General features: G+C 44.4%; 1 protein-coding gene across 1 annotated transcript in view; it reads left to right on the top strand.

Moving 5' to 3' along the window:
- Positions 1 to 18,922: 18,922 nt before the first annotated feature.
- LOC149371345 (uncharacterized) overlaps positions 18,923 to 19,751 on the top strand; it is a 144,560-nt gene continuing 143,731 nt past the window's right edge. The window contains exon 1 of the mRNA XM_089579824.1: positions 18,923 to 19,072. Coding sequence (XP_089435950.1) covers positions 18,923 to 19,072 — 150 coding nt within the window. The remainder of the gene's footprint in view (positions 19,073 to 19,751) is intronic.

The raw sequence follows: 19,751 nt of genomic DNA, 5'->3' as shown, positions 1-19,751 counted from the left end.
ATTTGGCCTTCATTTCGGACGGTAATCGACGATTACTTGAGTCTACTGACGAGTGCGAAAGTTTTCTGCTAGTGGGTTACATTACAGTCCTGTTTTTTTTTTTTTTTTGCTTGATGATGTCGATTTTGCGGTCCTTATTTCACTTATTATCTGGAAGGCATTATACCGTTCTACTTATAAAAGCGCTTTGACTACCGCAAAAATTATGTTAACTGCTCACTAGTCACTCTACGCCGCATGTCGCGCAATTTTAGCGATGTCCATGCGTTGCTGTTGCCCAAACGTACATACATTTCTTTCATTATTACGGCGCTTGGCTGCTGACCCGAAAGACGCGGGTTCGATCCCGGCCGCGGCGGCCGAATTTCAATGAAGGCGAAATTCTAGAGGCCCGTGTACTGTGCGATGTCAGTGCACGTTAAAGAGCCCCAGGTGGTCGTAATCTCCGGAGCCCTTCACTACGGCGTCCCTCATAGCCTGAGTTGCTTCGGGGCGGTAAACTCCAATAAACTAATAAACTATTTTCTTTCATTTGTATGGAAACAAACCATTCTTTATAATTTATTGGCGCGGAAATATCACATTTTAATATTTATTCGAGCTTTGTCGTGGTTATTGCAAGATTTTCTTTGTATTTGGCATAGTTGGGACGTTTGATGACTACATAAAATTAAAACACGTGACAATATATCATTTTCCCAATTTTCCCAAACTTATTTCTTATTTCTGCCGGTGTCGTGAAAAATATGCACAGTTTAATTGCTACTCATACAAGAGATTTTGTAGTCTTCGAAAGGGGTATCTCCTTCGGCATAAGCTTTTCGACATTAGTACGTCTTGAGTAAATAAAGACGATTATAATTCTTATTGTGAGGCGTAACGTGAAGCAATGAGTAACTCAGGTGACGAATTTCCACATGCTCTTGCTGTCCACCGAGATACTGCTGCGCGCCATAAGTTGCCGTGGAAAGTGCACTGCACCTAATTTCGTGCGCGTACAATGTGGAGATGGTGGGATATAGAGCGGAACAAAGGGGGAAACGAGGCAGCATCGAGTGGGGGGTCAAGTGCCTGCTGGAAGCCTACAAAAGGAGTAACGGGTCGACGAGCTCGCGTGAAGGGTGCCAAGGGGAAAGGTCGCTACAGTAGGGTGAGTCGCAATCAAGGTGGGAACCTGATGATGCGTCGCTTCTTCACCGGCACCCGGGATTGAGTGTGCCGTAATGGGAAAAGTTTAGGCACGAAAGAGGACGCAATCAACGTCGATAGTCGACTGGCTATTCTGTTTTGCTATTACGTTCTTCCCTGTTAAGTATCTAGGTTACCACCATGCCATATAACTTCCCGCTGGTGGCATGGAGGCCGCCACTTGCCCCATACAGCAATGCCGCCAGCGTTTAGGATCCCACTTGCTGCCATCTATACATAAAAATAGTAACCATACTGACTCTAAAGCAGAACTTGTAGGGACGAGAAGACAGCGCAGCAATGAGTGGGACACTACGCAGACATTATTTCTGGCTTACTGTTAATTCCACAGAGCATATTTACTTTATACTTTTACTGCGACCGAAGACGACGATGTAGAGTCATCGCTTTCGAAATCAAACATTAGGAACGTTTGCGAAACAACCATTTTACAACTTCAAGCAGTTATGCAGCCGAATGTCTTTCATCGCTGATTGACACACTTGTTTAGTTTTGTGTTGTCGACGAGAATATCGAGATATAATGAATTCGAAAAATCAGCCTCTTATTATTTAAAGCTGTCCAAAAAGAAGTACCAAAATTTTTACAGGCTTATTTCAAGCCTGTAAATAACTTATGAGGCTTTCAAGAAGCTGAGCAGGAATGAGTTCGATCCCTACAGACCCAGCGGTCCTTCCCTTCTTCTTTCCTGGATTTTCTTGACAGTGAGAGAAAAAAAAAGAAGAAACCAGGCCTACAACGCCTATTGCGTTAATGAGTCTGTGGCAGGATTGCAATTCTTATATCTGCAATGTTTGCTATGCGGAATGAATGCTAATATTACCTAACGGCAGTTTGTAACACTCCTAGGAGTGAAGAGAAAACTGTGGGCGACGGTATCAAAATACGGTGGATGAGAGGCTATCGGTCGTGTCGCTGATGCGCAGGAGCTCACCGGATGTGTTCTTTAATAGGACGCTGAGGACAAATAGGTGTAGGCTTGTAATTTACAATACCGTGTTGGAATCAGAAATAGACATCTCTAATTGAAAACGGAGCTGGTATAAACTAGACAGGCCAAAAAAGCAACACATGATTTACCATCAGCGGTTAATTACTGAAGTAATATTTCGCGTCGATGTCGCCGAGTTTCGCGTCGATATCAACTGCCAGAGGTTCCGCTACAGGACACTGGCTTCAAGATTGTGGCAACCCGTCTTTTTAGATAAGAACGCCTAAACTTTGCATAGGCAGCCGAGAACATTTTTATATCCAATTTTCTCACTGTTAAAAGAAGTGTTTAGCAGCCCGGAAACATCAACTGAACAAGAAAGTGTGGAGCATCAGTGTTTATTGAGAACAATAATTGGATGAAATTGACCTGATTGTCCCTTTAAAAGAAGGCTCAGTACAAAGAGAAGTTGAAACGATAAGGTACCGTGTTCGAATCCTAAATAGACCGCTGTAATTAAAGAAAAAGTTTTTGAAGGTTAGAAGACCTCCTCCCCCCCCCCCCCCTAAAAAAAAAACGAAATGCAGCTATGGCCATGGCTGGCCGATTTTTAAAGTACACTCTAAAGGGAAAGGAGCAACAAGGGAGTAAATTTGTCCTCTAGAGCACACCCTCTTATGAAAGGGAGTGCGCTAAAGGACATTTTACTCCCGTTTAACTCCCATATAGGTGTATTCGTGTTTAGAGTGTACGCAAAATGCGTGCGTCTCCACTTTTTTTACTCAGATTCCGGACGCTGTGCGCTACACCGCCATTCATTTCGATACACTGACAGCCCGCTATTTTATGGTAAAGGCATGACGAGAATGAAATTAGCACCAGAAAGATTCCTGAACACCATTTCCTCAGCTATGAATGATACTTTTGCTGCCTGAGAAGTTTCAGTGTAACAAAAAAGCCATTTTTCACTCAGTACACAATTCGGATGCAGTTTTCTTTATTGCCCCTTTTTGGATGGAGTGTATAGTATAAGAAATTTGAAGGTGAAATAATGCACCAAAGTACTGGTTGGCCGTTGACTGATATTTAATTTTCGGCGGCAAAGCATGGCTGGAAGTGAAAGCTGAAGTTTGAACAGCAGTCATGTGTGTAATTAAGGGCAAGTCGGCCTGCGATGGAACCGCGAATGTGACTATGTGATGTGGGCTATGAACAATCAGTTCACCGGCAACCTCTACGACTACCTCAGCTAAACTGGTCTTCAATCCTTTTATAAACTTCCTATCTCCTGCATTCCATTCCCTCTTTATCAACGCAAGCCTCATGGCACATTTATCGAATACAGAAAGAAAAAGTTGACAAGGCAGCCATTTGACGACGACCCGGAATAAGAAGGATTTGGTTATTATTCATGTTAGCACAGAGCAATGACAAAGCACTGATAGCAGAAAGAACCGATATGCTTTTTTCTCTGCTGGTTGTCTCTGTCTTTGCGCCTTCTTAACCATTACAGGTTCATAAACTAACTCAAAAGCTCTTGTTTCTTTGATCAGTAAACCCTCTTTATGGTCAAATGGCATAATGTCTAGAATCAAAACATAAAAAATTAAAGCCTGAAATGACAAAATGAACTGCAGCTATGTATCTATTAGTCTTATGAATCGAACTGTCATCACAAAATAATTAAAAATGCACACAGTTAGATGATAGCTATAGTTTGGAATAAAAATGCAAACCACGTGTCTTGTTGTAGTCAGTCACGGGCGAAGGCGACACTTTTTACTGAGGAGTCTCCTCGAACGCCATTCAGGAAGTCTTCAAATGACCGCATTTTGATGAACTGATGATAGGTTCATTTTTTCTTGATTTCCTAACTACCTAGCCAGGTTTATTTTCTGGACTCTAAAAAACGCGTGCGGTTGGCAACAATAGGTAAACTTTTCTCTTAGACTCTAATATAATTTTTGCATGTACCCACATATTTCTGTGGGCTGGGTAGTAAACAGTTCCCATTCTGCAATGCAGCTGTGATGAGAGTGGTTGAAACTGGCCCTTTTCCTGCCACGTATCAATGTAAGTTCTCTCCATACCATTAGCAAACAGCATTTCGGTAAAAAAGGAAATATCCCGTTTATTAGGCTATTGTTCCATTTAATCCCAATTTAAGATCTCACCGTATTCCTCATGGCTAGCCCGCCGCTTTTGCTTTCTTTATTTTTCCAGGAAAAAATCTATTCATAGACATTTTAATCAGCGGAGGTCAACGTCCGCGAAGAGTTCGAAACTTAGGTCCTGTTCGTGGCATAGGTCCTTTCATTCTCTTTATTTTCAGCACTTAAGATGTGCACAGCCCATTAACAAGGCGATGTCTTGAGAAGGCAGCACGCAGGCTCCTGAAATAGGTCATCTTACTCACAAAAAGAAAAAAAGAAAGGTGAATGACCGTTAGTCCCGTTGATTCCGCGTGCTAAGGCGTTGGTGTTGGCGCTGCTAATGAGAATTTTGGATAGAAGGACTGCTTTTATTTTTTGCTCAAAAATAGAATCTAGCTTTTATGGTTTATGCTTCCGGACACGTTAAGAGCTCATTTTAAACAGGAACAATTTTGCGATTTACTTTAAGCTACCTAAACATGAGGTACAGTTCCTTCCGCATCCAAGGGCTCGCCACGCCACATAACCTCAGATTATTCCTTTGCGGAGTCTCGTCACTTGTGCTATTGCTTCCGCGGTCTGTCAACACCGGTTGAGGAAGTTATTGCGTAAATGAAAACAAGGGGTCTTTTTTTCAAAGGACGCTGCTCATCGCACGTAGCCAAAGTTGGTTTGTGTCGTGAAACCCTACAAAAACAAACAAAAGGACGTGCATCTACCCCGTAATAGCAACCGCGAACTGGACGGGCACTTCATTTGTGGCCGGAATTCTTTTTTTAGGAATATTTTTGGGTTTCATGTGCGATGGCGCACTAGACATGCCATCATAACGACGCTTTTGACCATGAGAATGTCATCGTGAGGTATTTCTTGTCATTGTAAACGCATTTAGGCGAATTTTATATTGAAAATGGGCCGCACTCAGAATGTTCTTCAGGTTACTTGCTGATTCAGTGTGTAATCGATTAAGCAACTTTGCGCTGAATAAGCTGTTGCACACGAATCGCATATTCCAGCGCACTTAATGTAATGACGGTATCGCGAAAAGGAACCGACGTATCTCGGACGTTGCAAGCGATTAATTTTTAGCTGACGGCAGATAACGTCGGAGAACACATAAATTCAGGATTGCCGAAACCCGCATCAATCAGAAATATTGGGTGCCCTTAGTTTTAGATGCATACTGAAAGAATTGGGTAGAGCTTCCCCCTCCCCCCCCCCCCCACCCACCCGAAAAAAAAAGGCTGATGGTTTCACTGGCTTAAACGTGGTGTGTGAGCTAAAGCTTCAAAACGTTATGCAGGCTCCTCGTCGGTCTCTGCTGCATGGTTCCTCTTCTCGGCTTGGCGTTGCCGCCTATAGGGGACCGCAGCTTCGCAGGGGGGCGCTGCGGACGCCAGTGAAAAGCGCCCTCTCCGGCCGACTCCGTATTTTTGTCCGGGCAAACCGGTCACCCCTCCCATTGAGTAGCTGCGCGAGCAGCGCGCTTTCCCCTGAAAAAAAAAAGCCAGTTCTGCACGTACTTTGCACGTGTTGGCCAGCCTGCAAATCTCTTTGTGCAGTCCCGAGCTTTTTCCCTCGTGCTTGAACGCCGACGAGCTTCAGAGGATTACAGGGGCGCTAGAAAAAAATGCGAACAGCACGGCGCCCACGCGCTGCGCAGTCGGAATTGATCTTCAATGCGTTTTTATCTCGGTAGTAACAAAAAGATGCTAGAGTGGTACATTATTGTATCACGGATGTCTCTAGCGTACTTGTGTTGCGAGCCAAGCATAAGCATATGACGAAAATAAATTCCAACAGCGGAGCGCCTAGGCACTGCGCTGTTCGCATTTCTTTCGGTCGCAGCAGTACGCTCTGAGATGTGGGTTAAAAGAAATAGTGGACAGTGAATTTTTTTTTTCGCTGCGAACTTGAAAAAAGAACTGCTAGTGAATCAGGCCCACTACGTGAAGCAGATTGTTGACGAAAAAGCCGGTACCGTAACGGCGAAATGTGTAGCGCAAGTAAATGACGGGGTCATTTAAGACGTGGAATTCGAGGTAAATACCATTTTTTTTTGGCGCGGCCATCTTCGCAAGATCCTTAATTTCGTTGGGTGACTGAGCACTTCGGTGCATGCAGGTTTGTTGGCCAAATAATAAGGATTTTGTTACGTGTTTCGATGAATAATGATGGAAATAATTTTTATTTTAACTTAAAATAAAGTGGCCTTAAGGCGAAACGCGAGGCTGAGGAGAAAAACGAAAACACGCACGAAATGCGCCTACCAGCTGCTTGCTATATACGGCTAAGAGAAAAAAGGCTCTAGTTTGTCAATCGCTACAACGGAGATAAGCGGTTGGTATATTTATTTTAATTCAGATTACAGCGCACGCGCATCCCCAAAACAATTTATTTGCAGAGCCATCGCTCATATGCAAACGCTCATTATGTGCAAGCAAACATTTTGATTATTTTTATTTTTTGAAATTTTTTACATGTAAGGCAACTTCGAAAATTGAGCCCGGCGTCACAAGTCGGAACATTGAGGCGATCACTGACCTTGCCTCACACGCGTCTGCATAATGCCGCTAGCTGTAGTCAGTCTCCAAAATAAAAAACGGCAAAAAAAATTAGTTTCGTTAGCGCGAGCTTTACTAAACACTGCATGCTTAGTGAATTACAGCAAAAACTGCTCAGAAATAATATTACGCGTTCAACATACCAAACGTGTCTAGTAACAGGAAAAAAGCTTACTTCACCCTGCCCATAGCAGTTATCGAGGCCTGCCGTTTCTCGTTCTCATCCATTTCATACCCAACCATTCCGGACAAAAACATTTTTGAATAGTAAAAAATGTATGACCGCATTTTTTTTTTCATATACTGGAAGATTTCACTATAGCAATCTCCCATCGATAGGCTTGCATTTTTTTTCGTATTAACGTTTTTCCTATCGTCAACTGCTCGATACGAGCGATGAAAAATATTTAAGATTTTGCTGCATATAGAAAGGTGGACCATTACCTTCAATATTTCCGTTACTGTACGTTACAATTTTCCAATATTAATTTTTTTTCCCAAGAATGTAGGACATCACCAGGAAATCTGTAGAATTACACGGGCAGTCCTTGGCCGTTGATGTTCAGAGAACTATTGTGACAGCCCCACACACAACCAGTTTCTCCACTCTTAGAACGACGCGGAATTCACAGCGAGCGGCAACACCACTTTTGTGCGCCCGCGAGCAGGACGGCACGTGCTCACAATGAAAGAGAGAGTGCCAGCTGCGCGAGCAGCACTCGCGTACCAGTCGACAGGCTACTGGCTCAACGCGCTCCGCCGGTGACGTGCCCGGACGGAAACGCCAAAATGACCGGCAGGGGAGAAGTGGCGCTGGTGCAGTGGGACCAAACTTCAGGTGCGCTTCCCTATTCCTGGCGAGACGGCGAGCGACAACGGTTGGTGCTCCGGCTCTTCGTCCGTTGTCAACTGCCGCCGAGACACGGCAGCGGCGTGCTCATATAGCTGCCGCGCGGCACCCGTGGCTAGTCCGTGACGTCAAATCATGATGTCACTCAAGTGACCGCCCGTATGTCCAGCTTTGACTTTGTCCTTGACTTGACCTTGAGATTGGGATGGCCCAATCTCACCTTGGTCTGACCTCTAGGCTTATGGACACCTTGGTGCAGCACTCGGCTATGCACCATGGCTCTACTATGGTTTGACCTCTAACTCATCTGAAGGTCAAATTTGCACGCTCTGGATTGAAGCCCGAGGTCCCATAGTGAACGTTCCGCTTCAAAAATGCATTTTCACCAATTGTTCATAGAAACCATTGCATTTCGTTGAGGTTACTTTCTTCAATGATACCGGCATGCTGCACAGGCTGTCATGAGCCTTTCATGCCTTTTTTAGACCACTGGAGCATGTAATGAGCGAGCGAGTCATAAGAGACTTACTGCAATTTGTTGCACACGCCACTGGCTCGGCACACGGTATACATGCCTAAACAGATAGACTTATTTATCGCCCTTTTCGGCATAACAAAAAATAAATATATTCTTGATGAATCCATTACGCAGCTTGAGATAAATCTCAGTGACCAGCGGATGCATAAATGCTCCGAGAATATAATTACGGAAGGGCCGCACAAATAAGCAACGTTGAAATCATTGTTGTCGTCAATGTCATTTATGAGGAAACTCATTTCTATATGTGGCACTTAATTCATTCTAACGCAATATTTTTCTGTTGAATGTTCAACCACGGGCGACCGTTATACCTCGAAAGTCGTCATTTTAATCTTTGATTTTCCGGTGCCGTCAGCGCGGTGAAAAATATTTTAGCCTATGGTCGCTAGTAAAAAAGATTCGCACAAAGACGTCACTACAGCGGCGAAAATTACACCATGCGGCTAGCGCTGCTTCGTGCTTTGCGAATACGCCTGGAACGTTTGTTGTCGGCGTGTTCGTAAGCGCGGCACCCAGCGCTGCTACCTGCCCCTCCGGTGGCACGTCACTAGTGTTAATCTTTTTTACTGGCGTCTGTACGCCGCTTATTTACACGGCAAAAAGAATATCTGCGCCTGAGTGGAACTCTACTTAACCTAGCTGCAGGAAGGTCTATATTATAGAGCTGGCAGGTGTACGTTATGTCGCGTAAAGGAAGTATAAATTGTGAAATGCAATCTTCTCAATCTTTAATATACTTTAGTACTTTAATTTAAACAGATATCTGGGCTTTAAGAAAAAAACTACGTGTTGAAAAAAAAAGGAACTGATTAAATTCATAGTATGACAAAGACCCTATGTTTTTCTGCTGAGGTGCAGCCTGGACTAATCTACGGAAGGGATTTGCGCAGCAGAAAAATCAGTACTGCTAAAATCGCCTTGTGCTGATTCTTGCAGGAAACCTTTTGTTAGTTTCATGCCACCACAGATGTCACTCGAATTTCTTTTAAATTAGGTGTGCGTGTGGACTCTGCAGCCTAATACTACAACCTGGGTAATTGAATGGAAAAGATACGACAGTGTGTGAAGAAAGAAACCCGGGAACTAATTCAAATAAGAAAAAAAGTGGGGCAGGGTCATGTTTCGCCTTCACCACGACTACTCACAAATGACTTTGTAGAGTATTGTTCGAATAAATTCGCCTCTATACGTAAGGAAAAAAAGCATGGTTTTGTCCGTCCTTCGATAAGGTGAAAGTTTTTTGCAGAATGTCATTCCGTTTCCTGTATTTTGTTTTCGCGTCCTCAGTACTAAGCTTTAAGAGACCCGGATCAATCTCAATTGGGAAATCTCATGCGCGGTAGAGAGTGAGTCTCACTATCAGGAACGTATTCGGCTCTGACGACTGCAGTGCCCACGCATGGCTTTGGTGTGGAATAGAGCGGCCATCTTAAGCTGCTTAGCGAGGGCCTGTCCTGATAAGCTTCTGTGCGGCATCTCTTGACTATGCTGGTTCTCGACTACTCTAACACTACGCAGGACCGGGATCTGCGCCTCTTTCCATTTTGGCCTTTTATATGTTCCCAATAAGACTCTGCTGCCGTTCGGTTTGTACAGCATGCACGTTTGCGTAAAATATTAGTGAGCGTCGTGCGCAAGTTCTTACTGAAATGAATCTGAACTGCATCTGCCGAGCGAGACTAGAAGACAAAACGCGCGTCTGTAAACGATCTGCTTAAACATTTGTACACTCGTATTAAACAGTTGGGTGTGATTTCCAGCTAGCTTGTGAGACCTTAGCGTGGCAAGGGGAGCTGATATTCAATAAGGAGTAGAACTCGCCTGCAAATGCTCTTAGGAAATGGAACAGCTTGCATTGCTGAACTGAATTCAATAGAATTCTGTTATCTTAATGGCTGTTCAGGGTGATCGCGGGCGGAATCATGAGGTTCAAGCATAACTGGATTACGACGACTGCCTGAATAGTGTTTTCGCGACAGTTATGGTCCCAGCTATCTGCTCAATTTCATTACTGTCTGCGCAATCTCCTGAGGAAATCATCTTTCTTTGATTGTCATGCAGATTTAAGTTGCAGGTAGTCGTTAATTTTCTTGTGTTGTGCACGGGGCAGGAGCAGTTTAAGTTGAAGCCTTCAATCATAGCAGCCACCACATGTGACTCCGTAGTTTGAGTTTATTTCGAGGCGTCGCAAGCGAGTACCAATAGGAGCGCTTCTTATACTTGATACTGTAATGAATGCAGCGACCGATGCATGCCAATCAGAGGCAGCTTGAGCGAGCTTCATGCAAGGCGATAGTAGCAATGGCCAGGTTATTGAAAGGAGAGGTATAATTACTCAGATTTAGTGGTGGTTCGTATTAAATTCCTTCCGCCCAAGACAATTTTTGCAAAGTTTTTGATAAAATTAAATAGGGCAAAGCAAATGTGACTGCACGTGGCACGGAGACGTTTAGCAGATATCGATTACCATTTCCGGAATTTCAGAGAACTAGAAATAGATGGCAGCAGCTAACTCTCTTTTGTGGCACTTCTCGCCTCCTAGAGTTAAACTAAACATACATGTGCAGCAGTACCTTTATTAAATTCGGCATGGAATGTTCGCCAAGTTTGTCACTAATATACTTAAGATGACGCAACAGCAGCAGTGAGGAACTTTGTAGAATACGAGAGATAGAAGGGAGGAAAGCGAGAAGCGAAAAACAGCAGTTGGAGGTGGGGGGGGGGGTTAAAGACATGATTTCTCTGCATGTGCAGTACATAGCTGTTGCCATGGAAAGTGATTGGGTGTGTATTAAAAGTTTTTTTCCTTCAAAGGAATCAGATAATGTTTATTCCCAGAACTCATGTTATTCTAAACTCGTTGCCGCTGTTCTTGCGTTGTTAACCATGTCATTATAGTAGCACGCCCGTATAAGTACGCACGTTGCCTGTTAATGATTTTCCGGTTTTCAAAGTCAGCCTGCAGCGCTTCAGTATTTCAATACATTTATGCCACCTAGTTGCTATGGACGCAAGCTAACAGGATCTTGGGACAGCTGCTAAGGTTTGTGGGTTATTGCTCTTTAATTGGGGAAGTAGCGTTTTTAGGTGCCACTAATCGGGTAAATAAGTGGCTGAGTTTTGCCGCAGTACTCATGCTCTAAATGACCTCCTGCACATGTCAAAGGTAGCAGCCTCTCGATGTTTTGCTCAAAGTTAGTTAAAAGACCATTCAAATTTTATACAAAATCTAAGTAAGCGACGAAAATTTTTGACCACTTTTTAGTGAAAAAAGATTATTTTTGCAAAGTGTAAAGCTGCAATCGCTTTATGCGAACGACTAGAAGTCTAACAGAGAAGTGAAAGTCTAACATGGAAAGTGGTAGTTCTTATTGGCCTCATGTGCTGCAATAAACGGGAAAACTATTTAAACTAAACATTTTTACAAAACGTGTAAATCATTTCCCTACGAAAGGCTAAGCGGCAAGCGGCGAAACGCACGTCAGCTTTGACCCATAGCCGAGTTGTCTGACGCTACACCGCACAGATAAAATAGTTTGCGGATCGCAGCTATGATGCATCGGTGTGCTCTGTTTTTTTCTTATAGGAGAGAATGCAGCCCTTTGTTTCAAGTCATGCGCTACATTGTTGGCGAGCTTGCGGGCTAGACCATTGTTTAATACCCAACATTTATGAAGAAAATAAATTCTCAGCGGGAAGCCATTTACGAACATTACTGTTTTGATGTAGTGCAAGATTTTACTACAACAATCAATACATCCGCCGATCACTCGACGGCAGTCTAGCGCCATTCTATTAACGTTTTTGCTAACCGTCACAACCATTCCTCATTAGTTTTCAACGGCAGTCTCAACTGTTCGATGCGATCGATGGGAACAGTTTAAAAGAAAGAGTTTGTAACATGTCAGAAGAACGGAACATTAACTACAATATTTCCGTAGCAGTATGTTAGAATTTTCTAATTCTCAAAATTTTTGTCAGAGAATGTTGGACATGCTCTTTGCAAGGGAGAACACCTTATCCCATATACCCACAACCTAGAAAAGCCGGTAAAAAGCGCTGGCTGATCGCTGCATTTACCGCAACTCTTCTTTAAGGACCTGGCATAGTGTTGGACCAACTTTATTCAGTTCCCCGAACAGCCGATAGGATATTTCGACACCTAAGGGCTCAACGTAACAAAAAGTACTCCACAATTCTAAAAGGAGCACTGTCATCAAGCGTGGAATTCGTAGAACTAATAACTGCTCTTTACACGGCTGTATGTGGAAGTAAGAGACCTCCGTTCAGACGCCAGGCATTACTTGATGAATGTAAATTTTGTTTCATTCGACAGCGCCGCGTTCGAAATCACATTGAACCGTCTTAGAATCGAATATTCTGAAACACTGACTGCTTGTTACATCTGGGGTAGGCAGGTTGTATGTCATGCTTTTAGTGCAGTGTGGCCACGAGTTTAGCATTGTAATATATGAGGTATTTTATACGACTTGGTTAAGCGCCTGCATTGTCCCTGTGGAAACAATGTCAACCCTATATGCGCTTAGGAAAGGCGCACGAGACAGTGTTGCTGACGTGCGTGGTCATACCGGGTGTTTTTTTTTAGAAGGTCCAATATTTAAAAAAAGGTAAATTGCTTTAGATTTATTTTAGCACTGGGGCTATACTGGAGGCTACGGCGGGCGCCAGGCAAGAGGAAAACTGTTTTAATTAGTTCGCTGATTAACTAAATATGTTAATTAACTTTTCTAATTTTTGTTTTAGGGGGTATGTTGTATTCGCAGAATTGGAGATCGTCCTCTAAACAGTCCAACCAAGAAAAAACAATTTTAATTAAAAATTTTTCACGCACGTTACGAGGCGCGAGAAAGTCACCCTGGTAGGCATCTTCACACCGTAACGCAGCGGCGGGAGCGCCTCTGACGTAGTTCACTCCGCCCTGCGCTTTGCGTCAAGCGTCCCGGACTGGCGGCCTACGCTATCGCTGGTTATCTCGCTTCGCTCCGCGGTCTCACGGAATGCCGCGCTGGAACAAAAACGCATTGACACAAAGTACAGCGCGGAGCGAGCGCTCACAGACGCTGTGTTACAGTGTGAAGCTGCCTACCAGGGAGACTTTTTCTCGCTTCGTTACGCGCGCAAAAAATTTTTTCATGAAAATCTTTTTTCTTGGCTGGACTGTTTGGAAGACGATCTCCAATTCTGCTAATACAACATATCTCCTAAAATAAAAATTATAAAAGTTAATTAACGTAATCAGTTAATCAGCGAACTAATTAAAGTAGTTTGCCTCTTACCTGGTGTCCGCCGTAGCCCTCAGTATAGCCCCAGGATTAAAATAAATCTAAAGGAATTTACCTTTCTTTAAAAATTTTGGACCTTCTAAAAAAAACACCCTGTATTACGACTGCACTTACTCGTGCTCGTGCCTCGCTTAAAACATGACAGAAGCATAATCCAGGTCGCGAAACCCCAGGGACGCCAGGCTGACAGGCAACTGTAAATCAGTTGTTTTGGCAAGCGGAACGCCAGACCATACTATTTATTGCTGGCTTGGCAGTATATCTTCCGTTATGGGCTTAATATGACGCAATGACAGCATCCTGTCTTATTTTGGATTCAGGAGACATTCGCATTTGCCCGAGAAAGGTGCGGGTTGTAACTGCGAGACCAGTTCTTTTTGAGCAATACGCAGTGTCAGAAGAGCGCTCACGAGAATTATAGTAAACCATGCCTCATCTGAACAAACTTGCGTGTTTTAAAGATTGCATAACTCCGTTTAGTTTATCACACCCCAAAGTTTTCGTGACAGTAACACTATTCTACTGTTTCGATGAGCGCCCAAAAGACTTAAAATAAATCTTGTTGAAAGGCCTAAATGGCTTTTGAGATTGAACTTGGCGTTGTAGGCGTAAGCATCAAAAATATGCAATAAGAATTTGCCTTTCTTTAATTACCTCAAACTTCAGGTTGTCTGCAAAGTAAAGGTAAACATGCAGGTTTCCGACTAGAGAGGGTGCGTTATCAAAGAAAATGATCGAAACTTAATTGTCTTCTGTAATTTTAGCATGGTACTGACATTAACACAATCAGTACCTAAAATTTACGATACATGACTAATTTTAGAAACACAGCAGGTTTTTGAGAAGAGAGAGAGACACACACCCCTTTACACCCTATTTGGCTTGCTAGCGAACAGTTCAACGTTAACTTCTTCCATATGACGTTAGGACGACTCAGATGTCCAGGTACTTTCTGATGTACAGATCCGCGATCGGTATTACCTAGGTGAAGTGGTAATTTGTTCGTTGTTCTGGATAAAAGTACTAAAGTGCAAATACACTAGTTCTGAATTAGGCAGGTAAGCTGATATAACGGCGAAATCTTTCGGCAATCTTCGGCAGTAATTTGTTAAGAAATTCTAGTTTGAATTTTATTTTAACAGGTCATCATTGTGCAAATCATCGCACAATCTGCAACCTTTCAAAAAGAAACGAACAGTATTTCATCTCTTTCGCACCGCAGTCATTTTGCTCTCGTTCGAACATGCAGTTTCTTGGCATTTAGTCTAAATCTAGGGATTAATGCGTCTAACTTAATACTTTCCATGTGGAATCTAAGGGAACCTGCAGGCTAGATAGCGAACGGGAAGAACGCATACTTGAGGCAGCTTAGCAATGACCTGCTTTATTTCACGGTGTTTCTTTCTTTTTTAAGTAACAGTGAAGCAGCCGCATAGCAAAGGACAGATTAGACTTTCCCTAGAAAATATGAAGGAGACGTTGAACTCCGCATGATATCAGTCTTTCCTAACTAAATCAAAAACAAAAGAAAAGTTAGCAACAGTTGTGGACACTGTCATCAGTTGGCGGCACTAAGCTCTCCGGCTATGCCGGTTTAATGGGGCGAGTCGCGTTTTCAAGCATAAATAATGACCAAGATAAGGAACTAGATTTCTCCGTAAGATTTAAGTTCTACGGGATCTACAGCAGACGTCGAAGGCAGCGTTGTCTCGTTGCCTCCCATATTGTACATTCATACATTCGCTAATTTCCTCTCGAGTTTCGCCTTGTGCAAGCACGTTCGCAGAAGAGAACAGAATGATTTCTGTTAACATCTGAAGAACGCCCAACCTACGTGCCGCTGAAATTTTGGATAACGCGCATAACCCCAAATTGGGCATAATAGCCAGCTTTGTTAGTTTGTCTTTTTACGACATTTGAATTATTTCCATCTCTTTCAACTGACTGCCAGTCTTCAGCTAAATGAAAAAAAAGTGTCTCTGAGAAAGAGTCATAAATCTGGCTGACATTCTAGGATGCTTATAAAGTGCATGAAATGTTTCCTGCATGTGGCATTCGTCGTGCTACTGCAAACAACATAAAGAGGAGAGATAGCTCAATCGCATTAACACAGAAAAAAGGAATTATCACTATGCTTTCGGCTGCAGAGCGCAATAAACCTTTTGGAATGGCTTTAGGCAAGTATAATCTGAATTGTCTTTAGGAAAGTGTACAGAGAGAAATGAGGTAGGACGAACATCATGTAAACACACGTGTCTTGCAAAGATGCGTCACTTAATATACGAGATTATATTATACAGGTTTGACTGAAAATAAAATTAAAAAACTGTCTGCGCTTAGTACACAGCCAGCAATAGCCCGGTGTGCAACCGCCGCATTGAAGTGTATGTGAACACACATCGCATGAATCACAAAACCTCGTAATAGGATGAGCGTTAAGAATTTCAGATCATATTCTGCAACATTGAAAAATCGATACCGTACAACGGATGCCGAAGGTAGTCTGGAAAATTTCATCTTTTAAACATAAAATATGCAGACCGCTGAATGTATACCGATAATAATGATAGCTTTCCTGCCACTGACCCTTCTGAGAAAAGCATTTGCTCTGGGTGTTGTGTAGTCCCAAATGCATTGCAGATGTTACATTCCGTGTACGTATTTTATTACATCTGATGCTGCTGTGTAAAAAATATTCGTGCATGACAAGGCCTCCGATCATATCAATGGCTTTCTAGCTCCCTCACAAGGCTAACTTTATCGCAAGGGCACTTGTATAAGGCACGTTTTTAAGGTTAAGCGGCTGGAGTTCAGTAGGCCACAACCTGAAAATGCTCCCTTCTGAGGGTAACCCCCAAAGCAATTACTGTGTGGGACGGCCTGAGGACCTTTTCGAGAAAGTGCCCTGGGTGGCAGAGAGATTCTGGAGGGCTTACAATAACCTGAACTGGTCATATAGGGCTTGCTTTGGAAGTACTCTCCCGTAAGTAACTCGCTGCCCAAAAGGTCTATCGCTAATTCAGAAATCTACCCATATAGCTGAAAGCTATCACTGTGAGCTACATTGGCAAGTGTATTGCTATCGCATATGGGGTACAAGTACGAGAACCTCTGCATGGTGTTGCACGGATGAGTTCAAAGCAATACATTTGTCGCGTCAATAAGTATGAGACCTGGATGAGGGAAACATTCACTGATTTACTGGCAGTAGTACCAGGGACCAATTCGCAGCCTTGAGTCAGCCAGAACAGACTCCCGCGAGGCTCCAGCGTGAGGAGGGGGCCAAAACAGGGCGCTCCTCGTTGTCATCTTCACGGGTGGCTGCTGCTACCTGTGCGGCGTGAGACCGGTGCTGTCATTCCAGCAGCTCACCCCGCTAGTTAAGGAGCTCGATGGAGCTAGGAGCCGTAACAAGGAATCTCGCTCCTGTTTAGTAGCAGGGGAAGATGGCGTAGATAGGCAGCCGCCGTTTGAGGCAGAGAAACCGCACAGGAAGGTGCAATAAAGAGAACGTACTCAATAAAGAAATGAAGTCCAGGCGTCCGGGTACGTCCGCGGTGAAAATCTTCGACTGTCGTTCGACTAGACGGAACCGGTCGTCATAGGAACGCTGAAACCGTTTGTGGACGGAGTTTTGCAGGATGAAAGTATGAGTGCAAGTCGCAAGCTAAGGAGGAAGGTGCGAAGGTGGGAAAGTCTGGTGTGGGGATGCAGGAGCTCGGAAATGGCATAATCTGCGAAGCTGCATCACATAAATAGCGGGACGGGCACTTTGAGCCGAAGCAGTGTGTCGAAAAATTTACGAGGAAGATGCAGTGGCGAGCCGAATACAAGTTCTGCTGAAATGCACCAGAGGTCTTCTTTCACAGTAGCCCGGGGGCTAAGCAGAAGAATTTCGTAGGGATGTAGTGGAGTGAGCGGTATCCAGTTGTGATTTGAGGCCTGTTTTTAGCGACTGACGGAATCTTTTAATTATGCCCATGGCGACAGAATGGTAAGCGGTAGTGCGGATTCGAGAAGTTCCACGCAGAGTTGTAAGGTTTTTGAAAAGGGAAGATTACCACTGGGGGCCATGCTTTGTGGTGACTCATCGACGGAACCCCGTACCGTGACAACCAGCCTGCGACGAACGTTCTGGTGATGGTGACACTGGTTGCATCAGGATGAGGGAATGTTTCGGGTCATTGAGCGAGATGATCGATACGCGTAAGGAGATAGGAATACCTAGCACAAGATTGCCAAGGGCCCAAGATATCGACGTGGACGTTGTGGACGCGTGCTGATGAGAGACGGACCAAGCAGAAAGGAAATTTCGCGTATCGCTGTGTTTTAGATTGCCGACAGGCCAGGCAGGTACGGGCCCAGGACGCAAGTGTTTGTACACTTTTACAGCGTGCCCTAGTGAGCCTTTCAGAAGACCACTTCAGGACACTCCGAAGCCGCTCCTGCAGTGAGGCCATACGTAACGCTGTGTAACTAGATGTTGCGTGGCGCGAATTCCAGAATGTGACAGACCATGGAGAGCATTGAAAACAAAGCGACGAAACGTAGAAAGGACAAAAGGGCGGGGAGTACCTGTCGCGGTGTCGGACCGGACACGAAGGCAAAGCTTAACGGAGAACCAGTCAGGCTGGGACCTTGAGGAGGTCCTTGTTGTCCGCGTCCTGGTTCTTTGCTGTGGCGAGGAAGGCCAAGTTAAGGTTGGCTTGTGAGGTGGCAGATGTGAGGAAATCGGCGATACATGACAGTGCGTCAGCTGCGCCGTTGTCAAGACTTCGCACGTGCCGAATGTCTGTTGTGTAATCTGCCACGTTCGAGAGATGAAGGATTTCACCTGGCGAGAATTAAAAGTCAGTGGTTTATGGTAGGTAGCAATGTGGGAATTCCGACCTTCGAGGAGGTGTTTGAAATGCCGAACGGACATTTACATGGGTAAGCGCTCATGGCCAAAAGTACTGTAGTGACTTTGAGCAGGGGATAACTTTCGGAAGAAAAAGGATAGAAGGCTCCAGGTGACATCCACGAGCTGTTGAAGTACAGCTCCAACACGGGTGTCGAAAGCATCTGTCATTAGGAGTAGGGGTGCGTCAAAATGTGGATGGGCCAGGAGAGCGACATCTGATTGATTCGCTTTGAAGGATTCGAAAGAATGTAGAGTGGCGGAAGACCACGTAAGATGTGCAGAGTTTGCTTTTTTGCCTTCAAGCATGTCAGTCAATGGTTTGAGGTGGGCTGCACAGTGAGGGATAAAGCGGCGATAAAAATTCATGAGGCCAAGAAATTTGAGGAGTTGGCTCATTGAGGAAGGCTGGGGAAGTTCTTGAATGGTCATGACGTTGTATGGAAACGAACAGATACTCGAATCGTCGGCATGGTGGCCGAGGATTTTGATCTCCGACTTGCCACTGTCACATTTGGCTCTGATGACGACAAGGCCGAATTCAGAAAGGCGATGGAAAAACTGTCGGAGGTGTTAGAATTGCTGGTCAGCATCGCCGGTGAAGACGACGAGATCTTCAATGTAAGCCATGCAGAAGGGTAAAGCCCAAATCATAGTGTTCACAAAGCGTTGAAATGCTTGTCCAGACTTATGGAGCCTAAAGGGTATGCGAATGTATCGGTAGGGATCGAAGGATATATAACAGCATTTTTGGGTACATTAAATCGTTCATCGGGAATTCGGTGGTATGCCTTGAATAGTTAAATTTTAGGAAAAATAGTGCCGCTATGCAGCGATGCTTTGAAATCAGTGATGAGAGGTAGGGGATAGTGGCCCCGGTCTGTAGCGTTGTTGAGTACGCTGTAATTACCACAGGGCCGCTAGACACATGGGTTCAGAACTTGTGCTGGAACACATTGGCGGGCAATCTGGAACCGATCTCAAGCCAGGCGAATGGGTCTAACATGTGTGGGCGGGCTAGGGGTAACATAGTGATGCGTTACCTGGTGCTTGACGGGCAGTATGAAGTTAGACGGACGGCGATGGGACGGGTATTCATCCAGGCAAGCGACGCTCAAAGAGAGCGGCCCTGAACAGTGAGTTTAGTAGTGGAGTCCACGAGACGCTTGCAGTACATGTTGACCAGCGGGTTGTAGTGGCGCAGGAAATCAGCTCCTATAATCGGAGATCGGAAAGCGCACGTCTGGGACGATGAAGAACCATCTAAATACACGCCATGGACCCAAATTTAGTGTGAGGG

The sequence above is a fragment of the Amblyomma mixtum genome, chromosome 1 (genome assembly GCF_055824585.1).
Source record: "Amblyomma mixtum isolate Tamu chromosome 1, ASM5582458v1, whole genome shotgun sequence".
In the NCBI taxonomy this organism is placed as follows: Eukaryota; Metazoa; Arthropoda; class Arachnida; order Ixodida; family Ixodidae; genus Amblyomma; species Amblyomma mixtum.
The sequence above is the reverse complement of the archived record's forward strand: the minus strand, read 5'-3'. Positions and strand labels throughout refer to the sequence as shown.